Source organism: Gossypium hirsutum, chromosome A09 (genome assembly GCF_007990345.1).
Source record: "Gossypium hirsutum isolate 1008001.06 chromosome A09, Gossypium_hirsutum_v2.1, whole genome shotgun sequence".
Lineage (NCBI taxonomy): Eukaryota > Viridiplantae > Streptophyta > Magnoliopsida > Malvales > Malvaceae > Gossypium > Gossypium hirsutum.
Window position 1 is genome coordinate 82517217 of NC_053432.1, and position 27911 is coordinate 82545127.

The window sequence follows — 27911 nt, forward strand, 5'->3', positions numbered from 1 at the left end:
TGGGGTGGTGAGGTGGGGCCTGTAATTTCAATTATTTGATCCTTTAAAAATGGTTGAAGTCTTAACATCAGGTTTCTATATAAAAATAATATATTAGAGCTACTCTCCATTAAAGCAACCAAGCTGACATAAGGAAAGAAGAGAATCTACTTCAGTTGAAATAATTGGTTCTTAGTGCCTAATCGAAAGATGATTAATATATACATAAAATAAAGCAAATATAGTATAATATTATATGCTTTTTTTTAGAGTCACAAATCAGAATGATGATCATTGGCATTTACAATTACCACCACCACCAAAGACTATTTGACAAAAGAACAACACAAAAGATCACTTGCAAAGAAAGAAAGAAAGATCAATTCTACAAATACCATAGAGCCTGTTGAAGAAGATACAAAAGAGTAAACCCAAAGTTTCATATTTTAAACAGCTAAAAGCAATTAAAAACTCTCATGATGATTGACAAGCAGAAGTTATTTGTGCTGGTTCTACTTGATCCTTGACTGGCTTTTATGCAAGACTGATGATGAGAACTTGAAACAAATGTTAGGAATAAGTCCCAAAGATGTCATCAGATTCTAGTTTGTTGGTGCTTTCTTCTAGCATCATCTCTTGGTACCTACATTCTTTGCTGCAAAATGCTTTCTCACTTCTGAGAAGCAAGTTTCATACATGGAACCAAAATTTAATCAAATATAGATTCAAAAAGAAGCAAGCAGTTCCATTGAAGGACAGCTTTGAGACTAACCTGTACATGTAAATGTCTTTTCCTGGAGAAAGATTCTTTTTACAAGCATAACAGTAGGTAAGGAAATTTTCTGATTGGTAACTTGACCAGTTTCTCTTCGGAGAGGAGAAACCAACAACCCCACAACAGCTTTCAACAATGCAATCATCAAAGATATGGGTGGTTCTTGGATTACTTCCATGAGATATGACACAGGTGTAATCTTCTGAGAGTTCCATTTCAGAAGCTGGGAGATTCCCAATGAAGATCCTTGGTGAATTCAAGGTTTCCCTTACTGAAGAAGGGGACAGAACAGAAGAAAATGAACTCAACTGAGATGTTCTTGTCTTGGTACTAAACTCAGGTGGTGTTCTTGGAGATTCTGCTGGTGAAAAAACATGAGGCAAAGATGGGATTTGGATCCTAAGTTGTGAACCAAAAAGGACAGGTTTTGGTAAGTTGGGATCAAAGTAATCATCTTTGAAAGAATCAACAATGGCAAGACCAATCCCTTTGGAATCAAGCTTGTGTTTGGCTTCAGGTTCTGGGGTTTTAGGAGTACTTGATTCAGACCAAAAAGGGTTTTTCAAAGCTGAACAGGGCTTGCTATCAAGTATAGATTTTGGACTCATAATAGACTCAGTATTATCAGAAAACGCTTTTAAAGTAAAACCAGTAAGCAATTTAGGGAATGAAGTGGGCTTCTTTTGCACCTTATCCGTGGGAGATTGAAGAGTAGAATCACAATCTGCCATTATTAAAACCTTATACCTTCACTTGCTGCTTCTTGGGATTGGTATTATTGTTGTAACTGTAAACAATAGAAGAACAAATAATAATAATAATAATAATAATAATATAACATTACATGAAGAAGAAAAATTTTTTTAACAGAGCTGGAAAGATTAAAACTTTTACCCCCAGAAACTGCTGCTGTTTTAAGCTTCAAAAATAAGAAACCAAAGCAACCATCTTTACAAAAAAAGTCCAGAAAAATAAAAGCCAAAGGCAAAATGAAAACCACTTTGTCCCTATGTTACAACTCTGTGGACTCCATTTTTAAGCAACAAAACCAGGGAAAGGGGAAAAAAAGAAAAGAAAAAGACCTTTAACATAAAACCCCAAAATGGCAAAGAAAACCCATTTAAAAGAAAACCCAACAAGAAAACAAAAAGACTAGTGAATTATGAAATGTTGTGGGGTGGTGATCAGTTTTTTTTTTTTTGCCCTCTCTTTTTTTTCTAGTGGGTTCTCTTCTTTCTATGTATTCTTTTTTATTTTTGAAACCCCACTAAAAAATCAGCTTCTCCATCATCAGTGCTGAAAAATTAGCATGCAAATGTAGGAAAAGGACAGAAAAAAAAAAAGAGAATAGAAAGTATGAGAGAGAGAACAAAAGAAGAAACAAAAAGGAGAGAGCTTTTTTCTATGTTAATCAAAATCTGATTAAAGTTTTAGATGAGAAATGAATGATGCAAACTACTTCGTGTTCTTCTGCTTCTTCTTCTTCCTCTGCCTGCTTTGATCATCTGCAAGTGCTGATGGTGTGTATAGTGGGGAGTGAAGTGGAAATTTGTATTGCTAGTCTCATCGTTGGCGTATGGAGGGGTTTGCCTCATTTATATGGAAAGCGCCACCAATGGCTTTCAAAGAAGATGACTGACGTGACTGCTCATCTATATACATTTAGCTTAACCATAGTCACTAAATTATACAGTCGTTAAGAAGTTTAAATTTTAGTTATTTAACTTAAAAAAAATTATAGAATGTATATTAAAAGTGTTGTTGTCTATATTGTCTATACTAATAGAATGTTGGATTTTCTTTTCTCTTCTAAAGTTTGAATTTTATTTTTATTAAATAATTTTAAACATTATAAATTTATGAATAAAAATTAAAGTAAATTTTTTTATCTCTTATATTGATTATCAAATCAATTTAGATCTACAGTATATTTTTTATTTGTTAGTGAATATTAATCCGCTGTACAAATCATCAAATTATCATTTGGAGTTTGCTAGCAACTTAAATTTTTATCAAATTTTATTTAAAATAATGATTAAAGTTTTTGTTTAATTGTCTAAAAAAATTTTGTTTAATACTTAAACACTTTAAATCCTATCATATAAGGATAAAAAATGTATTTTAAATTTTTATTCCATAATGTATTTTAATTATTTACTTTTTAATTTTATATCAAATCCCATGCATATAATTACGAAGAGTGAATCTTAAATTTAATTGCCCTCTTTTGATAACTGCTCAAAAGAATCGCTTCAAATAATAAAAATTGTTCTATTCAGATTTTAAGACAAATGAGCGCCTTATCTATATCAAGATCGCAATCAAATATGTCAAAAATTTTCGCGGGTTATCTAAACTATATATAGTCTAGAGTCCAGCAATAATTGAAAGAAAAAATAGAAAAATATTATGCTGATAAAAAATGAGTGACAAAAAAAAGAGAAATGTTATCATTGTGTTTATCATTATGTTATAAGAAAGAAATCCACTTGTTTAGTTCTTTAGTTCTTAAGGAGCACAAACGAAAGGATAAAAGGAGAGGGGCCGATTGAGAAAAAAAAAGTGGAGAAATTTTACAAAATATGATCTATATGTATCTAATGTATCTAATGTATTAATTCCAAATATTGAAAATAAAAAGCTAAAGTCTTTATTTTGAAATACTTTGATATATGAGATGAATCCAGTATTTTGATTTCTTGCTTATTTTGTTATTGAATTAAGTTGAGCGGTTTTCCATTTACAGACGCATAAAATTTTTTGATGTACTTGTTTTCGTTTTCAACTTTTCATATAAGAATGAATAGAGGAGAAACTTATAAATCTATCAGCTACAAAAAAATACCTTATAATAGTCAATATAGGTCTTCACCACCCATCAATGCATGGTGTTCTTTGTCTTATCATTACTTTAGATGGTAAAAATATTGTTGACTATGAACCAATATTAAATTATTTATATAGAGGAATGGAAAAAATTATGAAAAACCGAATAATTATACAATATTTACCTTATGTAACATGTTGAAATTATTTAGCAACTATGTTTACGAAAACAATAACCGTAAATCAACCAGAATAGTTGGGAAATATTGAAGTCCATTCAACATTAGAGCTTTCGTTTTTGTCAAATAGGTATTTATTTATTTATTTATTTTTAAGCAAATGTTTACGTAAATTTATTGAATCTACAGTAACTCGAAAGCTCATGTAATAAGTTCAGTATAAGTTGTTCGCTCTGTCAAAGGTGGGGGGGCCCTTCGTATAATATAACGTATAAATATGTGGGACCCCCATGTAAACCTGCATCATCACAATCATGATCGTGGGCCCCGATTGGGCCTCAAGGTGGGCCCCTCGTTACTCCCATTTCAATTCCTGACCCACCTATGGCTGATTATTATGATTATACACTTTAATTTAATTTCCTAAAATACCCTTGTGAAAATTATTGATGGAATTTTAATAGCAGGGACACAGTTGAGAAGAATCTTGTAGGGACCCCTTGAAAAATTATTTCGAACCACGAACACACTCCTTTAATAAAATCACTAAGCAAAATATGCATGATTCAATATTAGGTAAACAAAATTTGTATGGTTGTATTTTTTCTGACAACATCATTGTATCCTATTTTTTAGAGAAAAAATTAATTAAATCAAGTATCCTCAAATCTTGGTTTTATCGTAAATTAGCCCTTAGACTTTAAAGCATTCAAAGTAAATCCTTAAAGTATTAATATCATTTCAATTAGGTCATTTTATCACACTAATATTAGCTTAGGCATTAGAGATCAACTCAGATCTAATATGGTGCATATGTAAAACATGCTACTCAAAATTTAAACATTCGTATGCCCACTATGAAAGTTGTATAATTATTTTTTAGGTAAACTACACTTAATGCCATTAAACTATTAGTACGTTTATGTTTTTATCATTTAACTTTAAAAAGCTGTAAATTGGTCATTAAATTATTCAAAAGTTTTCATTTAAGTCACTTGAACAAATTGAAAGCTCCCATTCCCCTTCTCTTTTACAATTCAGTTTTTTTCATAAAACAACTTTGAACGTTATGAATATACAAACCATAATCCAAACAACTTTCTTCTTCGATCTTTGACACTGACTGACAATTCAACTAATTGAATTTAAGGTATGTTCTTCTACTCGTTGATGGATATCCAACTTACTGATAGTCAAATCGTTGGTTATAGTTTACTAGCGAAACTTTAAAAAAAATTAATAACCCATTGACTTAAATGAAAACTTTTGAATAATTCGGTGACAATTTCGTAACTTTTTGAAGTTAAGTGATCAAAACGTAAACTAATAATTTAGTGAAATTGGGAGTAATTTAGCCTTCTTTTTTCTTATATACGTTAGATCCAAAGTGTAATTTACACTAACTTGTAATTTAACAAAATTTGAAGGTACTAAATGAGAGATTTATCACTAGGGGGACAGGCCACTACTTGTCCCCTTGTCTACGGCTCTAATACTAGCAAAATAACCTAATTTAATGATATTAACACTTTAAGAAGTTAATAAAAATAATTAAAGCTTGAAGCCTAATTAAGAATTTGAACTATAGAGGGTGTTGCTTGCAATTAACCCTATTTTTAAAAAATCTTCTACACTGTTGGTTGGAAAGAAAGCATCAAACTGAGCCTTTTGTAATGAAAACAACATGTATATATTCAAAAAGAGAGAGGGAGAAAAAAAAAACATGTATATATACACACACATATCTATATTATGTAAGAAACTGGTAACCTAACCTAAACAAAGAATTGCACATATGACAACAATAATCATTAACTACAAATATCCAATGGAAGCAGCCAACGTAGAAAAATTTTTGCAATGGGCGGTGGAGGGGTTACAGTTGGAGATTTCAACTAACAAAAAGTAAACTACAAAAGCCTCAAACATGTCTATTAAGTCCACACCTCCATTCATCTGCCTCTCCTACCTTCTCTGCAACTTCCATGGCTGAAACCAAGAGGATCTTCACTTTCCTGCTAAGGTTCATAGCCTTTTGCACCACACTTTCAGCTGTTATTATAATGGTTTCTAGCCGTCAAAGAGCTACTGTTTTGGTGTTCTCGTTTGAAGCTAAATACTCGGATACACCAGCTTTTAAGTGAGTAATTTCAAGCTTCCAACTTCATTTTCTTTCTGGTGTAGGGTGCCTACAAAGGACTTAATCACAAAGGGCAATCATCCCCATTCTTTTGATGTTAGTGTGTGACTGAAAACTTGTTGTATTTGCAGGTACTTTGTTATTGTAAATGCAATAGTAAGCATCTATGGGTTCTTGGTGTTGTTTCTTCCATCCAAAAGTCTTCTTTGGCGATTAGTTGTTGCACTAGATGCGGTAATTTTTTTCCTTCAAATTTTTAGAGTTATTTGCACTATCAATATTATATCAATCAAATCATTTAATTAATTTAGGTGTTAAATACCTGTTTAGATTTAACAGGGAATATATTTAAAGTATGCATGTACTTCTCGTATGGATAATTTGAATATAACGCATTGAAAAATAAATGATGTCACTAATACTTAAGGGGATAATTTTTGTTTTTAATATGTCATATCAAATTTGTCCATACGATGAATACACACAAATTTATAGTTTGATCAATGTGTTTTAAATGTGTTTGAAGTTATATTTAACTCCCAAATTTATGGCTAGGTTAACAAAACAATTTGATTGATAGGATATTGATATGTACTTAGCCATGGGGCCCTTGACTAAATGGTATAATATCATTTTTAATACCTTTTAAGTATAAACATTTCAATTTAATCCTTTTTTAGCTTTAATTAAACATGAAACTTTGGCCCCTCCAAAAATCTAGTTATTCAATTTAAACCATTTTAACACCAAACTTTTCAGCTTTTATTTTAATAGAGTGATGGTTTTTCCCCCTTCTTTTACAAGGTTTTCACCATTTTGCTTACCTCAAGCATATCAGCAGCCTTAGCGATTGCTTATGTGGGGGAGAAAGGGAACCCAATTGCAGGTTGGCTACCAATATGTGACCAAGTCACCAAGTATTGCAACCAAGTTAAAGGAGCATTAATTGTTGGGTTCATCAGTGTAGTTCTCTATCTGTTGCTCTTCCTTTACTCTCTTCACACTGTTCTAAACCCTCTTCTTCTTGAAAAGTCTTAATTACATAGCCATAGAGGTCTAAAGTATGGAGCTTTTGTTTCATTTTTTTAAGTATTATTTTCATTTCAATAATCCTTTTGGGGCATAATTATGCAATGCCTTTCTTGGGTTTTTAATCTTTTGTCTACTTGGAATTTTCAAATTTTCCTTTGTTTATACATCAGATATCAATAAAGGCTCTTTTGTGAGGTTTAATATTTGCACTTTTTTTATAGCTGAAAAAAAAAACTCAAATTCTTTTGGTTTGGGTTTTGCTCATTCAAATGAGATATAAATGAAGCTATCAATTAATCACAAGATATAAATATTTTATTTTGTTAATAAATATAAATATGAATTTTTTTATTTTATAATTTGATTTTTATATATTTTCTTAATTGCTGAAAAGTATATATTTTTTTCATAACCAAAAACAACTTTTTAGATCAATAATAGTCAAAAATGTTTTTTTAAGTGGCTTACAAGTATAATTACGTATACAATTATAACTACAATAATAATACAAATTACAAATAATATATGTTTAATAAAAATAAAATTAAAATTAACTAAACACAAAACATAATAAATTGAATATCAAAATATATCTAAATCTAAATCAAAATAAATTCAAACAAAAACACATCCAAAATAAAATTAAAATAAAAAATAGCTAAAAATGTCAACTTTTACAATCTCAATATAATTAAAACATCTGAAAGGACATCTGAGTCCACTAATGGTACTAACCCACAAAGTGATTAAATTTCAAGTGAATATTAAACTTGTGTCACCCACTCACCACCACCGCCTCTTTCTTGGTTTCATATTTGGACTGAAAAGTACCTTTCCTTCGCATTTTCCATTTTTGCATGTAAAGTAACAATAAATTGGGTTTCATTCAAGAAACTTTGCTCTCAATTAAATTATATGACAATTCAACTAAATTCCCATTGCATTATTTATATTTCCTTTTTCATCTGCCAGAACCACATATATAACCTCTTATTAATAGCTCATAACTTTGGATAATGATATTTATACGAGTAATTAATTAATTTTTTAATCTATCAGAATCAATTATTTTGATTTAATCGATTTAATCAATTCCCTCTGTTAATCTTAACCAACCTAACCGGTACAACAATAATGGGCTATCTTGCTAGACTCGCTAGGCTTCAACTACTCACCTAGGTTTGAGAAATTTGTTTAGTCTATAAATGCACTAAAATTTTGTTGTTAAGTGAAGTCTACTCTTTAGTCTTATCAAAGCCTTAATTACCAAAATAATGGATAGAGCCTAGAGGGTATCCCCACAACTCAATGTAGGTCCCATTGGATTAGAGCTTGATTCATTAATACACCCAAGAGGATTTCCATCACCCGTTTTTGCTTCAAAAATCCTTTTGGGAGCACATCAACATCTCAATACAGCTTTTAAATTATTTATAATTTTCACAATGAAAGTTAAAATTTTTTAAGAGGTAAAAATTAAATTATAAATTTTTATAAGGTAAAAGTTTAATTTAATTTTATATTAATTTATATTTTTATCATTTTAAAGTAATTAAATAAAAATATTTTTATTTTGCGAGATAAAGTATAAGTCTATCATATATTATTTTTTTTATTTAATAAGGATTAAAAAAAATTTCACTGAGAAGTTTTCTCCTTTCTATATTCACCTTTGATAATCTATTTAATCTATAAACGACGTTCGAACTTTTATCTTTAATATAATTGAATTAACAAGGAAATAATATTACATTTATGTTTGAATTGATATATATAGATTATAGCCTAATAGTGGAAATATTTTTGGACCCCATTTTCAACCTTAACCTTATTGCATGGTCATGAAGTTATCAAGATCAAGGTTACATCATGGAAGAAAATATTGAAGTCATTCCCCACTTGCTCCAACTCGATATAGGGTTAGGTTATTTATTATTTTCTATGACATGATGTCGACATTATTGTCTTACCGTTTCACTATTATTTCTTTTTTTATCTATTTAATTTTTTTATAACTTTACATCGTGCATAGTTCATTTGATTTTCTTACCTATACTTTTTTATTCTTTCGGCAAATTACACACAATATTATTAAATACTAATAAATTTATATTTTAGTCATTCAACTTTAAAAAATTACAAAATAGCTATTGAACTATTTAAAAATTTTTATTTCAATCACTGAACTATACAGACATTTTCCAAGAGGCAATACAACGATCGGCTCGATAGATCAGTACTCAATAATGAGTAGAAGAACATACTTAAGATTCAAGTCGATCTGACGATTAATGTCAAAAATCGAAGAAAAAAATGTTTAGATTTTGGTTCACAGATTCGTAACATTTAAAGTTGTTTCATGAAAAAAATGAAATTGTAAAAGAGAAGTGGAAGTGAATTTTTTTTTTGTAAGTGATGCGAACAAAGGTCATACAACAACGATTTTAACAGTCTAATGATTTAATACTCTACTGTCATGTCTTGACCTTAATTTTGATCTTAAAAATTTTAATCCACTTAAACTTAAACCCGAAAATTAATTGTATATCTTATCCCGATCCGACCTGGCCCGAGTTCAAACCTTTTCTTTTGAAATTGTGATTAATTATTTAAAAAAAATTCGCACCACTTCCCATTGATTTTGATGTGTTCATTTCTTTTTTCAACATTGAAATTGTTGTGTTGATGTTTTACTTTTGCAGCTATTGTTATTTTCAACAAAGATCATGCTAAACACGATTTGGGAAAATAAATTAAAAAAAATTAGTGTGAAATGAGAGTAAATGTGGTAAAATGAAGTTGATAGTAATAAATTTTAAAGGTTTTAAACCTATTTAGTATTAAATATGTAGAAGGATAAATTTATAAATATTTTAAGGCAAGGTGGGGCCGTTTCACGTTAAACTCGACTCAACAATTTTATAAAATTAATCTGTCTCGTCCCGAAACTCAATTTAAAGAAAATGACCCTAAGATCAACTCGGAAGGCGTGGATTTTAAGATTTTTTTGCCATCTATAGAGGAGAGTAGGGATGTTGAAACATAGATAAACTTTATTGACAGAAAAAGAGAAGCCATATAACTCTCTTCAGTAATAAACATCACAAAGTATGCACAACCAATGGGAAACTATGTAACAAAATCAATAATATCATAAAATGTTTTCCAAATAGGATAGAAGATTCAATGTGATATGGCCACAATGAGGAAGAACAATAATGAGAGTGTCAATTTGGTCATGGTGCTTCCACTCGATGATGATGATGGTGATCCATCTTCCTCTGAGGATGGTACAGTTTTAGATCCACCTGCTGCACCAATTTTCAATATTTATCAATCAACATACTTATGAAGGATTGGGGTAACTATTTTCATGCTATATCTCTCTCTGTAGCTATGTGCAAGATATGAATGTTGGACGCGAGTACTTCGATGGAAATGAGGAATTAAAGTAACATAGGCTTAAAGAATAGGTTGATCAAGGCAATAACAATGATATACCTGTGGGGATTGTACTCCCAGATTCTGGTGATCCAACTGGAGAGTCTGCAGGCGCTGGAGAAGCACCTTATAATAATAAGCAAGCAAGCATGGTGTTAGCAGAATATATAGCAGATTGAGTAAATTACAATTATCTCTTAAGTACTTAAACAACTGTTTTTTATTTTGGTTTCATATATGCAAGAATGAGATTGAAAAGGAACACATAGATAGGTTAATTGCATCCATACCATTACAGGCACTGATGGGTGGAGTCTGAACATTGCATGCGCCAGGTAAGGCCAAAGCTTGAGTCCGGTTGACGTTGATCCCCAGCGACGAACCACCACCATTAAGGACCTCACACAAGCATTGGGGTGACGAACGCACGACACTGGCAAGCTGTGTGCAGCATTGTTGAGACGGGGTCGACGAGTTTCCCGTAATGAAATTGAGGCAAGGTGACATGCTGATCAATACAGTAGTGCAACCTGATTGAGCTTTAGCTCCCGCAGAAAACATGACCATCAGGACCATGATAAAACATGTTGCAATCTTCATGTTTTCCATTACTTTAATTTCTCTTGGTTAGATAATTTCAAAGAAATCTATAGCAACTCTGAAATGGGGCTTGTATTGGTGCAATGAGGCTTTTATAATGAGACCTGTGCAAATGATGGCAGTTGTTGGTGACCAACTTTTGCTACTGTTTTAACTGGATCAATAGTCAACTGCGGGCTTTATATCTTTCCAAGTGTTCAATAATGGAGGCTTAAGGCTTTATAAAACTCTATGTGGGTGACCAGCCTATAAATCAGTTGATGGGTATGTGATGCTGGATTTATTAACGGGCTTTAAAGCTAAACAAGTTTTTGTTCCATCTTTTAATAAAATTTAACTTTTTATATATCTTCACAAGCTACTCAATTCGGTTCGAACATATTTTTTTATTTAAACAAATTTAATTGCTTAAGTTATAACAATTTGATTTTTATCTTGAATCAATCCTAATTACAACTTAGTACATACATACTTGATTTTAGGGGAAAAATAAGTTTTAAGTTTTAGTTAACCTAAGATCGAACTTAAAGCCTCCATTGTTGAACACTTGCAATATAAATATATAAATAAACAGTAGCAAAAGTTGGTCACCAACAACTACCATTATTTGCAAGGTCTCCTTATAAAAGTCTCTTTGCACCAATAGAAACCCCATTGCAAAGTCCTTGAAGAATTCCCAGAAATTTTATCTAACCAAGAGAAATTAAAGTAATGGCAAACATGAAGATGGCGACATGTTTTGTCATGGTCCTAATGGTCATGTTTTATGCGGGAGCTAAAGCTCAATCAGGTTGCACTACTGTATTGATCAGCATGTCACCTTGCCTCAATTTCATTACGGGAAACTCGTCGACCCCGTCTCAACAATGCTGCACACAGCTTGCTAGTGTCGTGCGTTCGTCACCCCAATGCTTGTGTGATGTCCTTAATGGTGGTGGCTCGTCGCTGGGGGTCAACGTCAACCGGACTCAAGCTTTGGCCTTACCTGGCGCATGCAATGTTCAGACTCCACCCATCAGTGCCTGTAATGGTATGGATACAATTAACCTATATATGTGTTTCTTTTCAATCTCATTCTCGCATATATATGAACCAAAAACGAAAAACAGTAATAGTTTCGAAGTTCCTCAAGTAATTAAGAGATAATTGTAATTAATTTACTGAAACCTGCTATTCTGCTGACACCATGTTTGGTTGCTTTGTATTATTAGGTGCTTCTCCATCACCTGCAGACTCTCCAGTTGGATCACGACAATCTGGGAATACAATGCCTACAGGTGCATGATTGTTGTTGCTTTGATCAACATTTGTTTTAAGCCTATATTACTTTTGACACTTCATTTTATTGAAGTACTTGTGTCCGATACTCATATCCCATAGATACGGAGATATAACTTTCAAGAATCCTTTAAATGCATGAAGAACTTTGAAAAAATCGAGCATAGCTATACTAGAGACATTCTTGTATCTAATACTCACAACCAAGTCCGAGTAGCATAGCATGAAAATTCTTACCCCTATCCTTTATAAGTTTGTTAATTGATAAATGTTGGAAATGGGTGCAGAAGGTGGATCAAAAACTGTACCATCCACAGAGGAAGGAGGATCATCACCACCACCATCATCAAATGGAAGCATGACCACCGCCAAATTGACACTTTCATGGCTGTTCTTTCTCATGGTGGCCATGTCACATTGAATCTTCTATCCTATTTGAAAAATATTTTATGATATTATTATGATTTTGTAACTTATTTTCCCATTGGTTGTGAATACATTGTGATATTTATAATTTGGTACCCCATCCATATGGGGTACATATGATTTTGTATTGCTGAAGAGAGTTATGGCTTCTCTTCCTTTCTCAATAAAGTTTATTTATTATGATTTCCACATTGAATATCTAAATTTTATCAATTTTAATTAATTTAAGCTATTCATGAGATTATGAGATCAATTGACCCTATAAAAATATGCAAATTTTACTTTTATATATTTTTTAATTTTTATAATTGATTAAAAAATTAACTTCATAAATATTTTTGAAAATAACTCACCAATTTCTTTTGAAAAATGATTATTTTATAAAATAAATTATTTTGTTTAAAAATAATTGAATATGCTTTTTACTCACTAAACCTAAAAAAAAATCCTAATTTTCTTTCTAACACTTACAATTTCTTTTAAATTTCTATTATTCTTTCACGCTCTTTTTAAAATTTTTATAAGATAGATGATCAATATTTCAATACTTTCAAATATGTTTTCTAATTTGGTAACTATTTTTTTTCTTTTTCAAGCTTTATTAATTAATCAATACAATATTAGGACTTTTTGCTTTTCTTTTTGATAGATTAAGGTTTTCTTTATAAAAGATTAATTTTTGTTTATTGAATGATTTTGAGATATTAATTTTATATGATATTACTAATATCTTGATTGGGTTATACTTTTTAAAGATTGATTAATACAAATCTTTCTAGAGATTAGGACTGATTAGCATTTATAAAATCTTCAAAATTTCTTGAATATTGATTAAAAATTTAGTATTTTTATTTAGAAATTGTTATGTGATTATTTTGAATCATGTGTTTGAAAATTGATCTTACAGTCTCATGATCAAAAACACTTAATTGATTTTTATTTTTGTAAAAGATAATTATTGGTTGTGTATTGGCTTTATGAAAACCTTTATGTGTTTAAGGTTTAGATTTATTTCTTCTAAATTTTTAATAGGAATGAAAAATTATTTTAGCACAAATAATCATTTTAATAGAAATCTATATACCTATATATAAAAGGAAGGTTCAAAGGACCTTTCTTCTGATACGAGGCACACATCCTGTTGTTCCTTTTCTCTTTTACAGTTTCGTTTTTTTTTGTATGAAACAACTTTAAATGTCACAAAATTACGAATCAAAATCCATACATCTTTTTTCTTTGATCTTCGACACTGACCGTCAGATCAACTTGAATCTAAAGCATGTTCTTCTACTCAATGATGGGTATTAATCCATTGTATTGATTGTCAAATCGCCACTTGGAACTTGCTAGCTGGACTTAAAAAAAAAATTAACAGTCCAATAAATTAAACAAAAACTTTTAAATAGTTTAGTGACTTAAATTAAATTTTTTGAATAATTTAATGACTATTTTATAACTTTTTAAAATTTAATAACCAAAACATAAACTTTTTACAAATATGAGCAAATTTTTTTATATTAAGCTATAATGTCAAATAATTTTAAAAATATCCTCTCTCTTTTTTATCAATATTTGTATTAGAAATATTTTCAGAATTGTTTATAAAGCTTTTACCTTAAATGTTATAAATATTTTGTACATATTTTAAAATTTTAAAATATAATTTAGTGTTTTTAATGGATATATGACATGAAATAAAAATGTTTGTTTTTATTATTCATTTTTTTTAAGAATAGGTCGTAAACATTTTAAAAGTTAGAATTTGAAATAGATTTTAATTAAAAATATATGTTTATCAAATACGTGGAAATAAAATAATTTTTTCTTTGGAAAAAGATTGAAAAAAATATATGAAATTTTTATTTAGCTTGTAAAATAAATTTTGCTTTGAAAAAAAAACATAGTATAACAGAGCTAAATATTGAAATACATATTTTTTTAAAAAAATTCTTCAAATACTTTAAAAAATAAACGTATGTAATGAAATTTATGATGCTTTCGTTTTTTTTAAACATAAAGCCAAAAAGGATTTTTTTTTTTTAAAAAAACATGTACTCCGTTTCATTAAAAAAGAGCTTTTCTTTTCATGGTAGGGCTACTATACCCAGTGACAAAAAAAATGGGGATTTTTACTAAACTAGGACAAAAAAATAAAAAAATATCAAAATAATACAAATAAAAAGTTATGTACCAAAATGGTATATTTGGGGTGGTGTCGCCTATGGCAGAGGCGTGACCACCCCATGTCCAATCAAAAATTACTGTTGTTGTCTGTTAAATTGCGGCGCAGGACTGAAATGTAATAATATAATTTATTCAGGGACCTGTTATGGAATTGTTTCATTTAGAATGACTGCTGAAAAAAAGGGTAAGGGTGCGTGGCGGCACTAAACTTAAAATATGGCTAATTTCCTTGTTAGCCCTCCTTATTTATTATTTTCTTTTTATTTCCGTTCAACTCACTATATTGTTTTTAAACAAGCCCTTAACCTATTTTTGTAGTTAAATAAGCCCTTAACTTATGATTTTTACTCATAAAAGCCCTTCATTTTAATATTAAAGTAAATATATTTTAAATTTCAAGCTTTTATCTTAATTTTTTGTTGATGCAATAAAAATTATATACATTTTAACATCAACATAAAATCTAAAAAAGTAATCAAAATTTTCAAAAGAGTAGTTAAGAATATCATGTATATAAGCACTCTTAAAAAAATTTAAAATTTTATTTTTTATTTAATAAACTATTCACATCAACATAAAATGTGAATTAGTTTATATTTTTTAAATAGCTTTACTTTGGGTAAAATATATTTACTTTAATATTAAAATGAAGGGCTTTTATGAGTAAAAGCCATAAGTTAAGGGCTTATTTAACTATAAAAATAGGTTAAGGGCTTGTTTAAAAACAATATAGCAAGTTGAAGGGAAATAAATAGAAAATAATAAATAAGGAGGGCTAACAAGGTAATTAGCCATATTTTAAGTTTGGCACCCTTACCTTTTTTTCAGCAGTCATTCTAAATAGAACAATTACATAACAGGTCCCTGAATAAATTATATTATTACATTTCAGTCCTGCGCCGTAATTTAACAGACAACAGTAATTTTTTATTGGACATGGGGTGGTCACGCCTCTGCCATAGGCGGCACCACCCCAAATGTACCATTTTGGTACATAACTTTTTATTTGTATTATTTTGATATTTTTTTATTTTTTTGTCCTAGTTTAGTAAAAATCCCTTTTTTGAAGGGTTAAGACAACTTTTTTGACGGCGAGTGTTTTACCCGTTGACGTGGTTAGCATTGAAGGCTAAATTAAAGTGTAATTTTATTTTTTTTATTGAAAGATAAAAGTGAAACTTGCCAGGGGAGACTGGGTCCTAGCGAGGTAGAGAGTTCACATTGCAAATAAAGGAGGAGTGCCGGTGCTTTTTAATTTTATTTTTGAAATATTTGTGTTTGATATTTGTATTCAACGTATATGAGAAAATTTTGAAAAAATCTAATTATACTAAATATATTTATATTTGATTGATTAGACCCAAAAGGAATAAAAATGTTCTTGTGTTAGATCAAGTAAAACGTACCCAAATAATCCTCTTTACCCAAATAATCTAAGCTCTGCCCAAAACAGACAGTCCAACTATGAAAACTTATAGGTTTGATCTTTTTTGAAGCCATTAATTAGACCATGGTACAAAAGATGGAAGGGATTGATTTATGAATAATTATTTTACTGTTTATAAAAAATTTTAGATTCTATAAGTGAATTGAGTTTGTATTAAGTGTAATATTAATTTATAAAATTAATTCCTTTTACTATATGTAAAACATTTTTTATAACCTAAACCCACGTGTAATGATTAAAGAACCTCGAAAAAATATTTCCACGTGTGTATAGGAAAGTAATTGTAAAGGATAAAATTGGCTTATTGGTGAACTAAAACATAAAAGATTAGGTAAGCTTTAAAATCTTATAATAAATTATTAATGGGAATCGTTTTTGGGACGAATGTGTTGATTGTGCGTTGCCATTTCTATCATTCATATTTGTCTTTCCAATTTAATGGAATGCTTAAATGTAGTTAATAATAATAATAAAACTCAATACACATGGTGCAGTACCACTTAGTAGCTTGTATGTATCTATTGGAAGGGGTGTTGAGATAAAAATGGGTTTTAGTTATATGATCTTTGATGAGGTTGGGTCAAGAAGAAATAATATTCAGGATTGAAGTAATAATTGTTTTTGAAGGGTCTATGTTTAGTGTGAGATAAGGGTTTTCAATACTTGGAGTTAGAATGTGATAATGTTTTATTGGTGAAGACGATTTTGGTTGGTGGATTTATTAATAGTAGTTTGATGGAATTGTGCCTAATACATCACTTGGTTAACCGGAGCTGGAAGGTACATATTACCATGCTCCAAGAACCCAAAGTGAAGTTACGGACCATTTGGCCAAGTGCTCTGCTATAAGGTTCATAGGATTATATTTATTTGCAGAGCCACCTCTTTCAATTCAGTGTCTAATAGTGACTGATTATAATGTTTTTATGATATTTTAATTTGATTGTCACAATATAAACACTTAATACTATTTTTATTTACCAAAAATTAAATTAATAATTAACAAACTAATTAACTAACTATAAAACCACCAAATATTCTATATAGGTAGGACTTGAGTATAAGTCCTCAAGCATGGCCACCAAATCAAACACCTCATTCGCCAGTTTATTTTTTTATTTATTTAATTTATATCATAAATTCAAATGTATACATTAATGTTATAAAAGTTTATTTAAATTTATTTTGAAAATGGGTTAAAGTTTTTGTTCCATACTTAAATGATATAAGTTGAAATCTAATCATCAATTGCAATAAAAACATAGAAAGATAAAGAGAAATTGCAATAAAATATTCATTTTAATGGTGACTGATTTATTTATGATTTGATAAAGTGATCCCAAGGGCAGGTTTAAGTCAAAATAGGGCCCATTAAACTAACTAAACTAAACCAATCTCCTTTTGTATTCAAAACATTTGATTAAGGTAGTTGAACTTCATAAACCAACTTCAAAACCCCACCACCTGTTTCATTAATTACCTAATCCAAACAAATATTTCTTCCCTATAAATCCACACTTTCCTTTCCCTTCCAAATCATCTAATTCCCAACACTCAAAACTCATTATCCAGTTATTTTGTCCCTTCAAAAAAACACAACAATGGAGTTTTCCAAGTCATGTTCTTCTCACCATGTTCCAGTTATGGTCGTCTTAGCTTTGATGTCATTGATGATGTTGTTGTTGCCTGCTAATGGACAGACCATCAACAATCCATGCACTCCGGCTATGCTTACCACTTTCACGCCTTGCTTCAATTTCCTCACCAATAGCAGTGCCAACGCAACGTCGCCTAGCCCCGCTTGTTGTAACGCTCTTAAAAACCTCACGAGCAGTAGCATGGGTTGCACGTGCCTCATCGTCACAGGAAGTGTACCTTTCCGGCTTCCGATTAACCGGACCCTTGCCGTCTCCCTTCCTCGAGCTTGTAACATGCCTAGTGTTCCCCTCCAATGCAATGGTACTTATTCACTGATGTCTTATGATTTTATCACCTGAACAAAATTACGAATCATAAATTTGAAGAAAAAATTGAAAATCAAACCTGTTCAAGTAGGATTTGAGTTTGATTATTAGTTAAACATATTCTATTTAATTCAGTTTTCAATTTACAATTTTAAAACTGCATTTATCCGAATTGAACCATTTTTTTTTTTTGCAGCGCCCCGTGGTGCACCTATTCCTGCTTCAGGTATAGATATGTTCATAAATCCTTTGAAAATATAAACCATCAATACAAACTGAATTATATTTGCTTATTAGTTTATTTATTCGTTTGACAGGTCCAGTCTCTCTAGCACCCAAACTCTCCCCTGGAGCTTCACCATCTTTAAGCCCCCAAAGTCCCATTGTGCCGGAACCGACACCATCTGCCGAGGTGCCTGATTCCGGCACCACACCATCTGCCGAGGTGCCTGATTCCGGCACTACACCGGCTCTAACTCCACCATCGTCCACAGCAGGTTCGGGAGCCCCGACGGCCGCAACGGGGAGCCGCCCTGTTCTTACCCCATCAGCTGCCAACCCCGCTTACAGTTTCTCACCATTCCTTTTGGTGTTCACGTTGGGATTTGTGATTTTCAAGTACTAATTATGTAATATGTAATGATTGATTTGTTTGATAGCGGTATTCTTTTAGTGGCTTGAACTGAAAACCATTGTTTTGCCTTTTAAGAGCTAATATTGGGTGACTTTACATTTTATATATTAGTGTAATTTTTATTTATTGAGTAATAAAATTAGTTCTTTTTTTTTCTGCAATGATTATTTTTTATTGGTTAATTTGATGTGAAAAATGGGAAAAGATCATAAATTGTTGGTACATTACTGATCTTATATTATTAGCAAATTAAGTTGTTTATTAAATTCCATTTGAGTAATTCTCAAGGAATTCAATACGAAATCCCAGATGTTTTTTTTATGATAGTATCTGAAAATATTGTAGGGTTAAGTTAGTTGATTTTTTTAGAATTAGGATTAAATTGATAGAATCTGTAAATATTGTTAGGTTAAATTTGTTGAACTTTTTTAGAATTAAGACTAAATTTATAAAATTTATAATTATTGTAGAACTAAATTTGTTATTATGTAAATAAAAGAGATCACATTACCATCTGGATAATAATTTAACAAAGGAGTGAGCAAAATATTAAATGTCAATAATGTTAATGACTAAATCTAAAATTTTTGGAAATGGGTGACCAAAACATAAATATACTAATAGTTGGGTGATTACGAGAGTGGTTTACCCTAATATTAAAAGTAATAAGAGGATCAGATTATGATAAATTAAAGTGTAGAGACTAAATATCCAAATTCAGTATACAATAAGGATGTAACCGCAATTTAACCTAATTAACTAAAATGATTTTTTATGCTCCTCACTAACGGCCATTCCCGCCATATTCATTTCCAATTTACTTAAATGCCCTCTCCCTAACAGATTTCTAACTACCATAATCAACCGTCTCTCACTCCCTCTCACCGGCATGGCCGCGAACATCTTCATATTGCTCCTCCTTGTTGTGGCGGCACAGCCACTTCCACCAGCACCTCAGCAACCAGGTTGCGTGGAGGAGCTGGTGGCGTTTTCACCTTGCCTGCCCTTTGCATCAGACCCACCAAACAACGCCACCGACTCAGTTGCTCCACAGTGCTGCGACGTCTTCAATTCTGCTTTCGACTCCGGCGACGGTTACTGTTTCTGTTACATCCTCCGGCAGCCGCGGATCTTTGGGTTTCCGTTGAACAGAGAAAGGGTTGCTTCACTGTCTTCCTTTTGCATGGCCAAGAACAGCGTTGCTTCTCTAGACTCGCTCTGCTCTTCAGGTTTTTCATCTTTTCTTAAACCCAATTGTTTAATTCACTGATTTCCGGATTAAGAATTTCATCACGTTCAAGGCCATTTCATTCTTTTGATTAAAAGAAAAAATAGTTATTTAACGCTTTGATTGATGTAATTATGCAATTCTTAATTATTATTATGCATTAGGTGCACCAGCGCTGCCGCCATTGCCAAGCACCACAGATTCAGGGATATTGAAACCATTCAATTCTCGTAAGTGAAGTCCAAATATCTTTTCTTTTTTCTTTTCTCTCCTTTTGGAACCGAATCGGCGGTAAAACCTTAGTAGTTCTCGATCAGACTAATTCAATGATCAGACTGGTTTTAATTAAAAAAATCATTTAAAATTTTATAAAATTTTTGAAAAGTAAAATATATTAAAAAGTATAAAACTTGTTCAACCGGTTTGCAGGTTAATCAGTTCTTTCCCTTACTCTAGACTAGTGTACCAGCTGGTTCCCGTCCAACCGGCCAACCTTGCATTTTGCTCTTCCATGGCTGTAATAAAAGATTACCTAAAAGGAAATGTTCATTTTGCAGCGTTCTTGCTTGTAGATTGACCAAATATAAGCCTAAATTATTTGTTTGAAAGATAGACAGGATTTTAAAACTGGTAAAAGGCCGATACCAAAAGCATATCAAGGCAATGGCATTATCGGTGATCTGTTATTGGTGGTAGAATCCTAATGAAAACTATTCTACAGGTTTAGATAATGATTCAACAAGCTCACCCCCAGAATCTCCGGTCAAGTCGCTAACACCGCCAAGTTCCTCAGTAGAAGAAGCTGTTTTTTCTTCTGCAACAAACCAGATTTACAAGCATATCATTTGGTTCCTACTTGGAATGGTGATTTTTCTACTTACTCTACACTCATTCTTGGTCTGACAGTAGCTAAGATTTTCCCGATTTCATTCGATATTATACTTACTGATACGATAAACACTTTGTAATCAGTAAAATGATATGATGGAAAGAGTTTTATTAGCAGAAAAACATCATCAAAAACAGATGGTAACAGTGTATGAAGATATCTCCTCTTTTCGTTTGCTTTTACCACTCTGCCGTACTGTCACTTGAAGTGAACAAGTTCATCACATTTGCTACTGTGAAAACAAAAGCACAAAAAAGCAAAAGAACCATTGTAGGATGCGTGTATTTCATTTCCACCCATCGGACCACTCGGCTTCATCCGTAAAAGGAACGAGATTTCCAATTTCCTTGGCATCTTCACCCCACATTTCAGCAATGCTGCTTTCGTCATCGACCCGACAATCCTCTGGAATTGAAGCGTCATCTTCATACTCTTGCCTTTCAGGCAGAGCACAACCCTGGTAAGAGTTATGATCAGCACAACGCCATATAAGCTTGCTCCAGTAAGGGTCCTGCCATTCATTTATTATCAATGATTAAAAGCCTTTGGTTGTAGACATTAAATGATAACCACCAGTGAAGATTGGTACCTTGGCAATTATGTGAGGATTTCCAACAATAACAAGTAAAGCTATGGCGCGAGTAACCGCCACATTAAACCTTCTAGGATTGCTCAAAAACCCGAGACAGTGGGTTCTGTCGAACTCATTGTGTTTGATTGTTGATCGGACGGTAGATATAATGATAACTTTTCGTTCTTGGCCTTGAAATTGTTCGACGGTGCCAACCTTGACATCTGGTATGTCGAGATTCTCGAAGGCCTTCTTTAGTTTAAGGACTTGCTGCCTATAGGGGGTTATAACCCCTATATCTTTCTCGTTCAGAATCCCACTTGCTGTCAAACTGCTAACAATTTCTACAACCTTGCTGGCTTCAATCCGATTGAACCACGACGGATTACTTCCTTCCCTCTCATCACAACCTTGTATACCAAAGAAAAAAACAGGGTAGTCCTTATTAGGAAGAAACTTTACTGAGTTCAATAATGAACCTATGTCATCTTTGCAAGGGATCAATTCATCATTGTAGAAGAGAAGTGAAGGGAGATAGAGGATCTCCGGGTGACATCGATAGTTTCTAACCAGTTTTGTCACATAGTTTTCGTTGCCATTAGAATAAAATTCGTGTTCAAACAACCTTTCCATGTATGACTTCCCCAGTCCAAAATTCTCAGCTTCTTTAGAGTATATAACTGGACCTAACTGCTTTGGATCCCCAGCAAGAACAACAACAGTCTCTCTTCGGCAAAGGTTCGCTACAGGGATCATGCTTTCTGGCTCTGAAGCTTGACCTGACTCATCCAAGAAAATATGAGAGAAATGGCCTTTACCAATACTTTCTGCGTACAGAAGGGAGGAACTCATGTAAGTTGAGATGATGATTCTGTAGCAGGCGAGAACACTAAGTGGAGGACATTTGAAAACAAGCTCATCAAAGAAGCAAAACCGGAGAAAATCCGGGTTGACGTCGTAATATGGTCGTGTAGCTGCATTTAGTCTGAATATTTCATTCTCTTTAATCTCAACAGACTCCTCATTAAGGAGTCTCTCTAGTATGAAATCAGCCGCGCTATTTGAAGGTGCACACACAAGAATTCGAGAAGATTTTTGGGTTGAGTAGAGCTGGAGGATTGCCGCCACTATTGTCATGGTCTTCCCTGTACCTGGTGGCCCGAAAATCACATAAGGAGGTCCTCCTTTGCAGCCAAGGATCATCTCAATTGAACACATCTGCTCCTCGTTAAGTGTACAACATATGGGCACTAGTGGAGTGGTTTCAATCACCCTACTTCTGGGTGACCCAGATGGAAAAAGGAGACTTACATTTAGGCTTTTTGCTGCATCAATGGCCTGGTATTGCCTCCGCATATTGATTCGGTTATACGTGAACTGCACATTATAAAGATTCTCATCTATGTGGTTCGAGTGAAATTCTGGTGCAAACTTCAAGTACACTTCATCAGCTTCTACCCGATGGATACAACCCTGAAAATCACCACATTCACCTGTCAGAAAGACTGAAATTCTCCAAAAGAAATAGAGGCCATGGGACCGGAAAGACTAAAATGAACACAAGAGAAAGAGTATACAACAGATAGATACCGAGATAAATTCGCACTTAAGCCAAAGAGGAAGTAAATGATAAAAGAATAAAGCATATAGTATTTTGTGTGTAAACCAGACCTCATAAACTCTATCTGATCCACTAGCATCTTCACATGCAAGTTTAGCAAAAATATGATCTCCGTGGACAAGGGAAGGCCTTTTTTCAGCTAGCCCAGGGACCTGAAGTGATAAATACTTCCCTTTCTTCTTCATGTTGATATTCTCCATGTTATAGGCCCTCATGTCCTCCTGAAGCCAACAAAAGGAATTTCTCAGTTTTGTAACACGAATATCAACCATCAAGCTACCGAAGGTTAGAATTACCTCAAGTTGTAACTCTTCCAAGATTAGGAGATGTTTGAAGTAAGATACATAATTATCCCTTGTAAGACCTGCTTTAATAGCATCAGGAGTCTGCTTATTCTCAACCAGCTCTCTAATATCCTTCGGAATGTCATATGGGAGAAGCCTGTTTCGAACACCTCGACCCATTGCCCTTACCGGGCGTGACCCTGTAACAAATTCATCCACTGGAAATTGCTTCTTTCTTTGAGCTCTGGAATATGGCTTCTTAGAAGCCAAAGATTGTGAGATCTTATCTTCAACCAAGAGAAAGACCATTCTTTCCAATCTTTCACCCTCCACATCAAAATGCACTATGGTAGTATGCAAGCCAATTTCCTTTGCTTTGCAAGACAACCAAATCGTTAAAGTCTCTCCAGGCTGTATCATTCGGTCCTCTAAATCGAAAAGCTCGACAAACCCTTGGCTCGTATCGTCTTCAGAATTTGCCGACGGGGGTTGCATCAAAGAAAGAACGAAAGAATCCTTAGGCGTCGATGCGTAAATTTTAGTCCACAACTCAACCGGTTCACTAGTGGTGTTTTCGATACTGATCAAATCAAATGCAGTTGCTCCCACGAATACAGATTGAGGATTCCCTTTCGAAAATGGGAATGGTGCAGAAATTATGAGAGGACCCCCCTCATGATTGTAATCACAAACAGATTTGTTGTTCGCATAATCGATGAAATTGATTTCGCGTTTGTCCCCGATGACAGAATATTCATCATCGGATTTGTCACCAACTGTTCCCATCACTAACTAGAAAGGGAAGAACTGCTTTGCAACAAAATCCACAAATATGCAATCATTAAAAACCCCTTATACAAGCACGAACACACTTATAAGATACAGTACACCACCATATATATATACCGACAAAATAACACTTAAACACGATTCTGACGCAACAAAATACACGAAAATAACACGAATGCAGGATGATAATCAAGTTTAAGCATTTTCAAATGTCATAAAAAAATAAAAGAGAAAAAGAAACCCAGCATTTCAATTTTTGCAATGCAACATAATACATTCATAGATAGATGGATAGTACAATACGTGAATCGTAAGCAATAACGATCATTTAAAATTCATGATCAAAAGCAAAAACAAGGTCACAAAGCAGAAACTAACAAAACCCAGAAACAAGATAGTGACAATGTAGAAAAAATTAGAAAAAAACATTATTCAAATTCACTGTGCCAAATTTATAAACATTTAGAGTACGTTAGCATGAACAACTCTATGGGTAAAAAAAAAAAGGAAAAAGAACTCACCTCAGTGAATCATAAACCAAAGCTAGAAGCTACCATATGAATGAGAGGGTAAAAAAAGAGTTTTTTTTTTTTAATGCAGAGAATTCAAGTGAACCTTGAATTCAGTTTTTTAAAGTTTTTTAATTAAAATCAAATGAACGAGACAATATTTTTAAGGAAAATAAAAATAATATGACCCATCACAATCAGCAGATTTTGCCCTACAAGCTGCAAATAAAAAAATAAAAATAAAAACATAGGTTCATATATTTCATTTTCTTGGCAAAAACAGGGAATTCATAAACAGACGAGGAAGTTAGTTTCACTTACCTATCACTTAAAATAAAGTTTAAAAAATGTAAATTTTAATTAAAAATGGTACAAACAATTAATATATTAAAGGTTTAATTTTGTTTTCAATCCCTGTTGTCTTTAGTTTTTTAAAATTTAATCCCTTTATTTATTGGATTTAAATTAACTTCAACAAAAATAAATTAAAGTTGTTATTAATTTTATTTTATTTTTTAAATCAAATAAGATACTAAAAAGAGAATGATTAAATCTCAAAATTACGGATAATGGGGAAATTGAGAGTAGAATTAGAATTAGGGGTAAGCATTCGATCTAATCGAGTAAAAAAAATTTGAGTTAATCAAGTTCACGTGTCCTATTTTATCATCCTAACTCAATTTAAAATTCTAATTTTATGTTAGAGCACATAAATTTGAAACCATATATATTTGAAATAATTTTCAAAGCAAAATGATAATAATAATAATAATAAGATACTTGAGTATGATAAATTTGAATCATTAATTAGGTCTCCAAAATTATTATTTTAGAAATTTTTTAAAATTTTAACTTTTTTATAAAAATCTTAGAATGTTATAAAAATTTTATATATTTTTTTAAAATATAAAATTTGAATTTTTTTATAAATATTTGAATTATTTTGTAATTTTTGTTAAGAGGAAAATCAATTTGCTTATTTCCAAAGTTGACAGGGACTAAAGGGTATTTATATCAATTTGTTATTGGAATTGTGAAATTCTAACTTAATTTGAACTTAAAACTTGAATTGAGTTATTCATGTTGATGCGAATCATTCGAATAACTCGATTTAATTAATTGAAATTCAAAATTCTTTTCGATTTTTTTAAATCGAATAGATTTAAACTATTAAAAAGGAACTCATAAATATAGTTAGAAAAAATTTACAGAGAAAATTTCTTCTTACATATTTGTATTTATTCTTACTAATAAATCCTATTGGCTTATATGACTCTTTTAGCCAATTGGCTATCTCAGAGATAGAGACAGTTAATTTCCATTTAGATGAATGTATTAATTAATAATTAGAACTGACGTGGCTAAGCCCTATTGGTTATATGACACTCACCAATTGGCCCGTAAAGGGGTCCAAAAAATTTTATATTTTTTAGTACTGAAAATAAAATAAAATAAGGTTTTAGTTTAGAGAGTTTTAAATTTTCTTTGATTTTTAATTGTTTCTACTTTTTTTCTAGGGGAAATTTATCGGAGTTTCTCTCCTGGTTTTTTTTTAATAAATAAATTTTCTTTTGAATTTTTTTAATAATACGTTGAGAAGCTATTTTAAATTTTGTTTTATCCCTATTTGTTTCATGAAAATGAAATCTTTTTTAAAAACCGAATTCATCCAATCCGCTCCTATTCCTATTGTGATCTTAACATAAATAGCGAGACAAATAACATGCCAAAGCTTCTCCACCTTTATGCAATAATCCTTTGTCTACCAAGTCCAGGGGGCGTAGCTAGGGGCTGCCCCTAAATAAACAAAGTATTTAGATACTTTAAAATTTTAAAATTTTTAAATTAATAAAGATAAATTTATATTTTAACACTTTAAAAATGATAAAAAATTTAATTTAATTTTTTAAAAATTATAAAAATATATGTTATTAAAATGATGAAATTATATTTTTATTATTATAAAAATTACAATTTAATTTTGATCCTCACTCAAATAATTTTCTAACTTTGCTCCTGATCAAGACCCTTCATAAGATTCCAATTATCAAAAATTAAATTTCAGCCCCTCAAAAACTCGATACTTTATTATTGGATTTAGATATGAAATATGCATATATCATTCTACTAGCTAAGATATATCAAAGCAAGTTAAAAGAAATAAATCTTAGAAAATACATACCAGAATGAGGGAGCTATATAACCTTTCAGGGAGATCCTTGGAAGAGATTTTTTTTTTGACAAAATTGGGAGAGATGATCTTCAAATATACAAAAAAGGGGTTTTTTTTTAACACTTGGGTAATTATCATAGAAACTTAATAGATGTAGGTGATATTTTCGAGCGCGTGAAAATAATCAATTTATATAGAAAGAGAGAAACTTAATTTGGTATATCCAATAAGTAACCAAAAGTAATATAAATGAATAAATTTAGAATATCGGGATATTTTTATAATTAAAATGTAATTTTAAATGATTTTAGATATGGGTTTTTGAAATCTCCTCATTTTAAGATATTAATAAAATTGTTTGTATATGTAATATATAACTGTTAAAATTGTATTATATTGATAATAATGTTATTAATGATTTGTAAAAGAATTTGAATCTATTTATTTTAAACTTTAAAATTTTTTAATGTGAATCTTTAATTTTAAAATAACAATAGAATAATCAATTTTATCTAATTTTATAAATAAAAATGTGTGACAATCCTTTTTTTTACCAATAAATTAATAGAACTCAAATATAAAAAATATGCTACTAAGAGATTAGAAATATAATTCAAAGATCTTTTGTTCTCCATAAAAAATTTCCATCTCAAAATACACTGGTTAAGATGTGGCAGCCACAAATTTCTGTACTCTTTTGAAAGTTTAAATGTTAACTTCTTTATTTTTATTTTGAACAACTTTTATTTTTTTTAAAAATATTTTTTCTATTTTTCAGATTTTAAATTTTAAGTCTAACTATTAATATTAATATTTTTTAAAAATTCAAATTAATTATATCTTCTTCTTTAAAATTATATGGCTATCAAGTAAAGTTTTTTTTTTTTTCATAATATCACACTAATAAATTTAATAAAAAAATTTAAACAATATTTAACATTT

General features: G+C 31.2%; 7 protein-coding genes across 14 annotated transcripts; 4 read left to right on the top strand and 3 right to left on the bottom strand.

Moving 5' to 3' along the window:
* Positions 1-210: 210 nt before the first annotated feature.
* Positions 211-2386, bottom strand: LOC107928559 (FCS-Like Zinc finger 8). Of its 5 annotated transcripts, none has more exons than XM_041077248.1 (3): positions 1649-2360; positions 752-1541; positions 211-652 (listed from the first exon to the last, which is right to left on the bottom strand). In XM_041077248.1, exons 2-3 carry the CDS (start codon positions 1483-1485, stop codon positions 550-552), a joined length of 837 nt encoding a protein of 278 aa, XP_040933182.1. In that variant the 5' UTR covers positions 1486-1541; positions 1649-2360; the 3' UTR covers positions 211-549. The 5 variants fall into 5 exon arrangements, with proteins under 5 accessions (XP_040933182.1, XP_016715304.1, XP_016715305.1 ...); XM_016859815.2 differs by having other exon boundaries at positions 211-655; XM_016859816.2 differs by having other exon boundaries at positions 211-655; positions 2214-2341.
* A 3187-nt stretch (positions 2387-5573) lies between these two features.
* Positions 5574-7132, top strand: LOC107928511 (CASP-like protein 1C1). The gene is made up of 3 exons (XM_016859758.2): positions 5574-5899; positions 6031-6133; positions 6704-7132. The coding sequence occupies exons 1-3, from the start codon at positions 5745-5747 to the stop codon at positions 6935-6937; spliced, it is 492 nt and encodes a 163-aa protein (XP_016715247.1). The 5' UTR covers positions 5574-5744; the 3' UTR covers positions 6938-7132.
* Positions 7133-9966: 2834 nt separating this feature from the next.
* LOC107928505 (non-specific lipid transfer protein GPI-anchored 5) lies at positions 9967-11158 on the bottom strand. Of its 2 annotated transcripts, none has more exons than XM_016859748.2 (3): positions 10663-11158; positions 10433-10498; positions 9967-10242 (listed from the first exon to the last, which is right to left on the bottom strand). In XM_016859748.2, the coding sequence occupies exons 1-3, from the start codon at positions 10979-10981 to the stop codon at positions 10115-10117; spliced, it is 513 nt and encodes a 170-aa protein (XP_016715237.1). In that variant the 5' UTR covers positions 10982-11158; the 3' UTR covers positions 9967-10114. The 2 variants fall into 2 exon arrangements, with proteins under 2 accessions (XP_016715237.1, XP_016715238.1); XM_016859749.2 differs by having other exon boundaries at positions 9967-10239; positions 10663-11083.
* A 466-nt stretch (positions 11159-11624) lies between these two features.
* On the top strand, positions 11625-12869 carry LOC107928520 (non-specific lipid transfer protein GPI-anchored 5). The gene is made up of 3 exons (XM_016859767.2): positions 11625-12002; positions 12184-12249; positions 12538-12869. The coding sequence occupies exons 1-3, from the start codon at positions 11684-11686 to the stop codon at positions 12669-12671; spliced, it is 519 nt and encodes a 172-aa protein (XP_016715256.1). The 5' UTR covers positions 11625-11683; the 3' UTR covers positions 12672-12869.
* A 4961-nt stretch (positions 12870-17830) lies between these two features.
* On the top strand, positions 17831-19049 carry LOC107928443 (non-specific lipid transfer protein GPI-anchored 20). Of its 2 annotated transcripts, XM_016859683.2 has the most exons (4): positions 17831-18266; positions 18468-18497; positions 18589-18683; positions 18717-19049. In XM_016859683.2, exons 1-4 carry the CDS (start codon positions 17909-17911, stop codon positions 18894-18896), a joined length of 663 nt encoding a protein of 220 aa, XP_016715172.1. In that variant the 5' UTR covers positions 17831-17908; the 3' UTR covers positions 18897-19049. The 2 variants fall into 2 exon arrangements, with proteins under 2 accessions (XP_016715172.1, XP_016715171.1); XM_016859682.2 differs by having other exon boundaries at positions 17832-18266; positions 18589-19049.
* A 677-nt stretch (positions 19050-19726) lies between these two features.
* LOC107928482 (non-specific lipid transfer protein GPI-anchored 25) lies at positions 19727-21036 on the top strand. The gene is made up of 3 exons (XM_016859721.2): positions 19727-20134; positions 20298-20363; positions 20855-21036. The coding sequence occupies exons 1-3, from the start codon at positions 19795-19797 to the stop codon at positions 21034-21036; spliced, it is 588 nt and encodes a 195-aa protein (XP_016715210.1). The 5' UTR covers positions 19727-19794.
* A 74-nt stretch (positions 21037-21110) lies between these two features.
* LOC107928604 (probable RNA helicase SDE3) lies at positions 21111-27103 on the bottom strand. Of its 2 annotated transcripts, none has more exons than XM_016859861.2 (5): positions 26979-27103; positions 23511-24305; positions 23265-23435; positions 21612-23066; positions 21111-21533 (listed from the first exon to the last, which is right to left on the bottom strand). In XM_016859861.2, the coding sequence occupies exons 2-5, from the start codon at positions 24282-24284 to the stop codon at positions 21309-21311; spliced, it is 2625 nt and encodes an 874-aa protein (XP_016715350.1). In that variant the 5' UTR covers positions 24285-24305; positions 26979-27103; the 3' UTR covers positions 21111-21308. The 2 variants fall into 2 exon arrangements, with proteins under 2 accessions (XP_016715350.1, XP_016715348.1); XM_016859859.2 differs by lacking the exon at positions 26979-27103 and adding an exon at positions 24809-25077.
* Between the last annotated feature and the right edge of the window lie 808 nt (positions 27104-27911).

Excerpts from the sequence above, each read along its gene's own strand:
- LOC107928559 (XM_016859814.2), bottom strand. The coding sequence starts at position 1,485 with ATGGCAGATTGTGATTCTACTCTTCAATCTCCCACGGATAAGGTGCAA. Across the intron at positions 656-751 it reads AAAGACATTTACATGTACAG|AAGTGAGAAAGCATTTTGCA; the intron begins GTTAGTCTCAAA and ends CTTGCTTCTCAG.
- LOC107928511 (XM_016859758.2), top strand. The coding sequence starts at position 5,745 with ATGGCTGAAACCAAGAGGATCTTCACTTTCCTGCTAAGGTTCATAGCC. Across the intron at positions 5,900-6,030 it reads TCGGATACACCAGCTTTTAA|GTACTTTGTTATTGTAAATG; the intron begins GTGAGTAATTTC and ends TTGTATTTGCAG. Across the intron at positions 6,134-6,703 it reads TAGTTGTTGCACTAGATGCG|GTTTTCACCATTTTGCTTAC; the intron begins GTAATTTTTTTC and ends TTCTTTTACAAG.
- LOC107928505 (XM_016859748.2), bottom strand. The coding sequence starts at position 10,981 with ATGGAAAACATGAAGATTGCAACATGTTTTATCATGGTCCTGATGGTC. Across the intron at positions 10,499-10,662 it reads ACCCATCAGTGCCTGTAATG|GTGCTTCTCCAGCGCCTGCA; the intron begins GTATGGATGCAA and ends TATTATTATAAG. Across the intron at positions 10,243-10,432 it reads TGGGAGTACAATCCCCACAG|CAGGTGGATCTAAAACTGTA; the intron begins GTATATCATTGT and ends AAATTGGTGCAG.
- LOC107928520 (XM_016859767.2), top strand. The coding sequence starts at position 11,684 with ATGGCAAACATGAAGATGGCGACATGTTTTGTCATGGTCCTAATGGTC. Across the intron at positions 12,003-12,183 it reads ACCCATCAGTGCCTGTAATG|GTGCTTCTCCATCACCTGCA; the intron begins GTATGGATACAA and ends TTGTATTATTAG. Across the intron at positions 12,250-12,537 it reads TGGGAATACAATGCCTACAG|AAGGTGGATCAAAAACTGTA; the intron begins GTGCATGATTGT and ends AAATGGGTGCAG.
- LOC107928443 (XM_016859682.2), top strand. The coding sequence starts at position 17,909 with ATGGAGTTTTCCAAGTCATGTTCTTCTCACCATGTTCCAGTTATGGTC. Across the intron at positions 18,267-18,467 it reads TGTTCCCCTCCAATGCAATG|CGCCCCGTGGTGCACCTATT; the intron begins GTACTTATTCAC and ends TTTTTTTTGCAG. Across the intron at positions 18,498-18,588 it reads TGCACCTATTCCTGCTTCAG|GTCCAGTCTCTCTAGCACCC; the intron begins GTATAGATATGT and ends TTCGTTTGACAG.
- LOC107928482 (XM_016859721.2), top strand. The coding sequence starts at position 19,795 with ATGGCCGCGAACATCTTCATATTGCTCCTCCTTGTTGTGGCGGCACAG. Across the intron at positions 20,135-20,297 it reads AGACTCGCTCTGCTCTTCAG|GTGCACCAGCGCTGCCGCCA; the intron begins GTTTTTCATCTT and ends ATTATGCATTAG. Across the intron at positions 20,364-20,854 it reads ATTGAAACCATTCAATTCTC|GTTTAGATAATGATTCAACA; the intron begins GTAAGTGAAGTC and ends ACTATTCTACAG.
- LOC107928604 (XM_016859861.2), bottom strand. The coding sequence starts at position 24,284 with ATGGGAACAGTTGGTGACAAATCCGATGATGAATATTCTGTCATCGGG. Across the intron at positions 23,436-23,510 it reads TGGAAGAGTTACAACTTGAG|GAGGACATGAGGGCCTATAA; the intron begins GTAATTCTAACC and ends TGTTGGCTTCAG. Across the intron at positions 21,534-21,611 it reads ATCCTCACATAATTGCCAAG|GACCCTTACTGGAGCAAGCT; the intron begins GTACCAATCTTC and ends AATGAATGGCAG.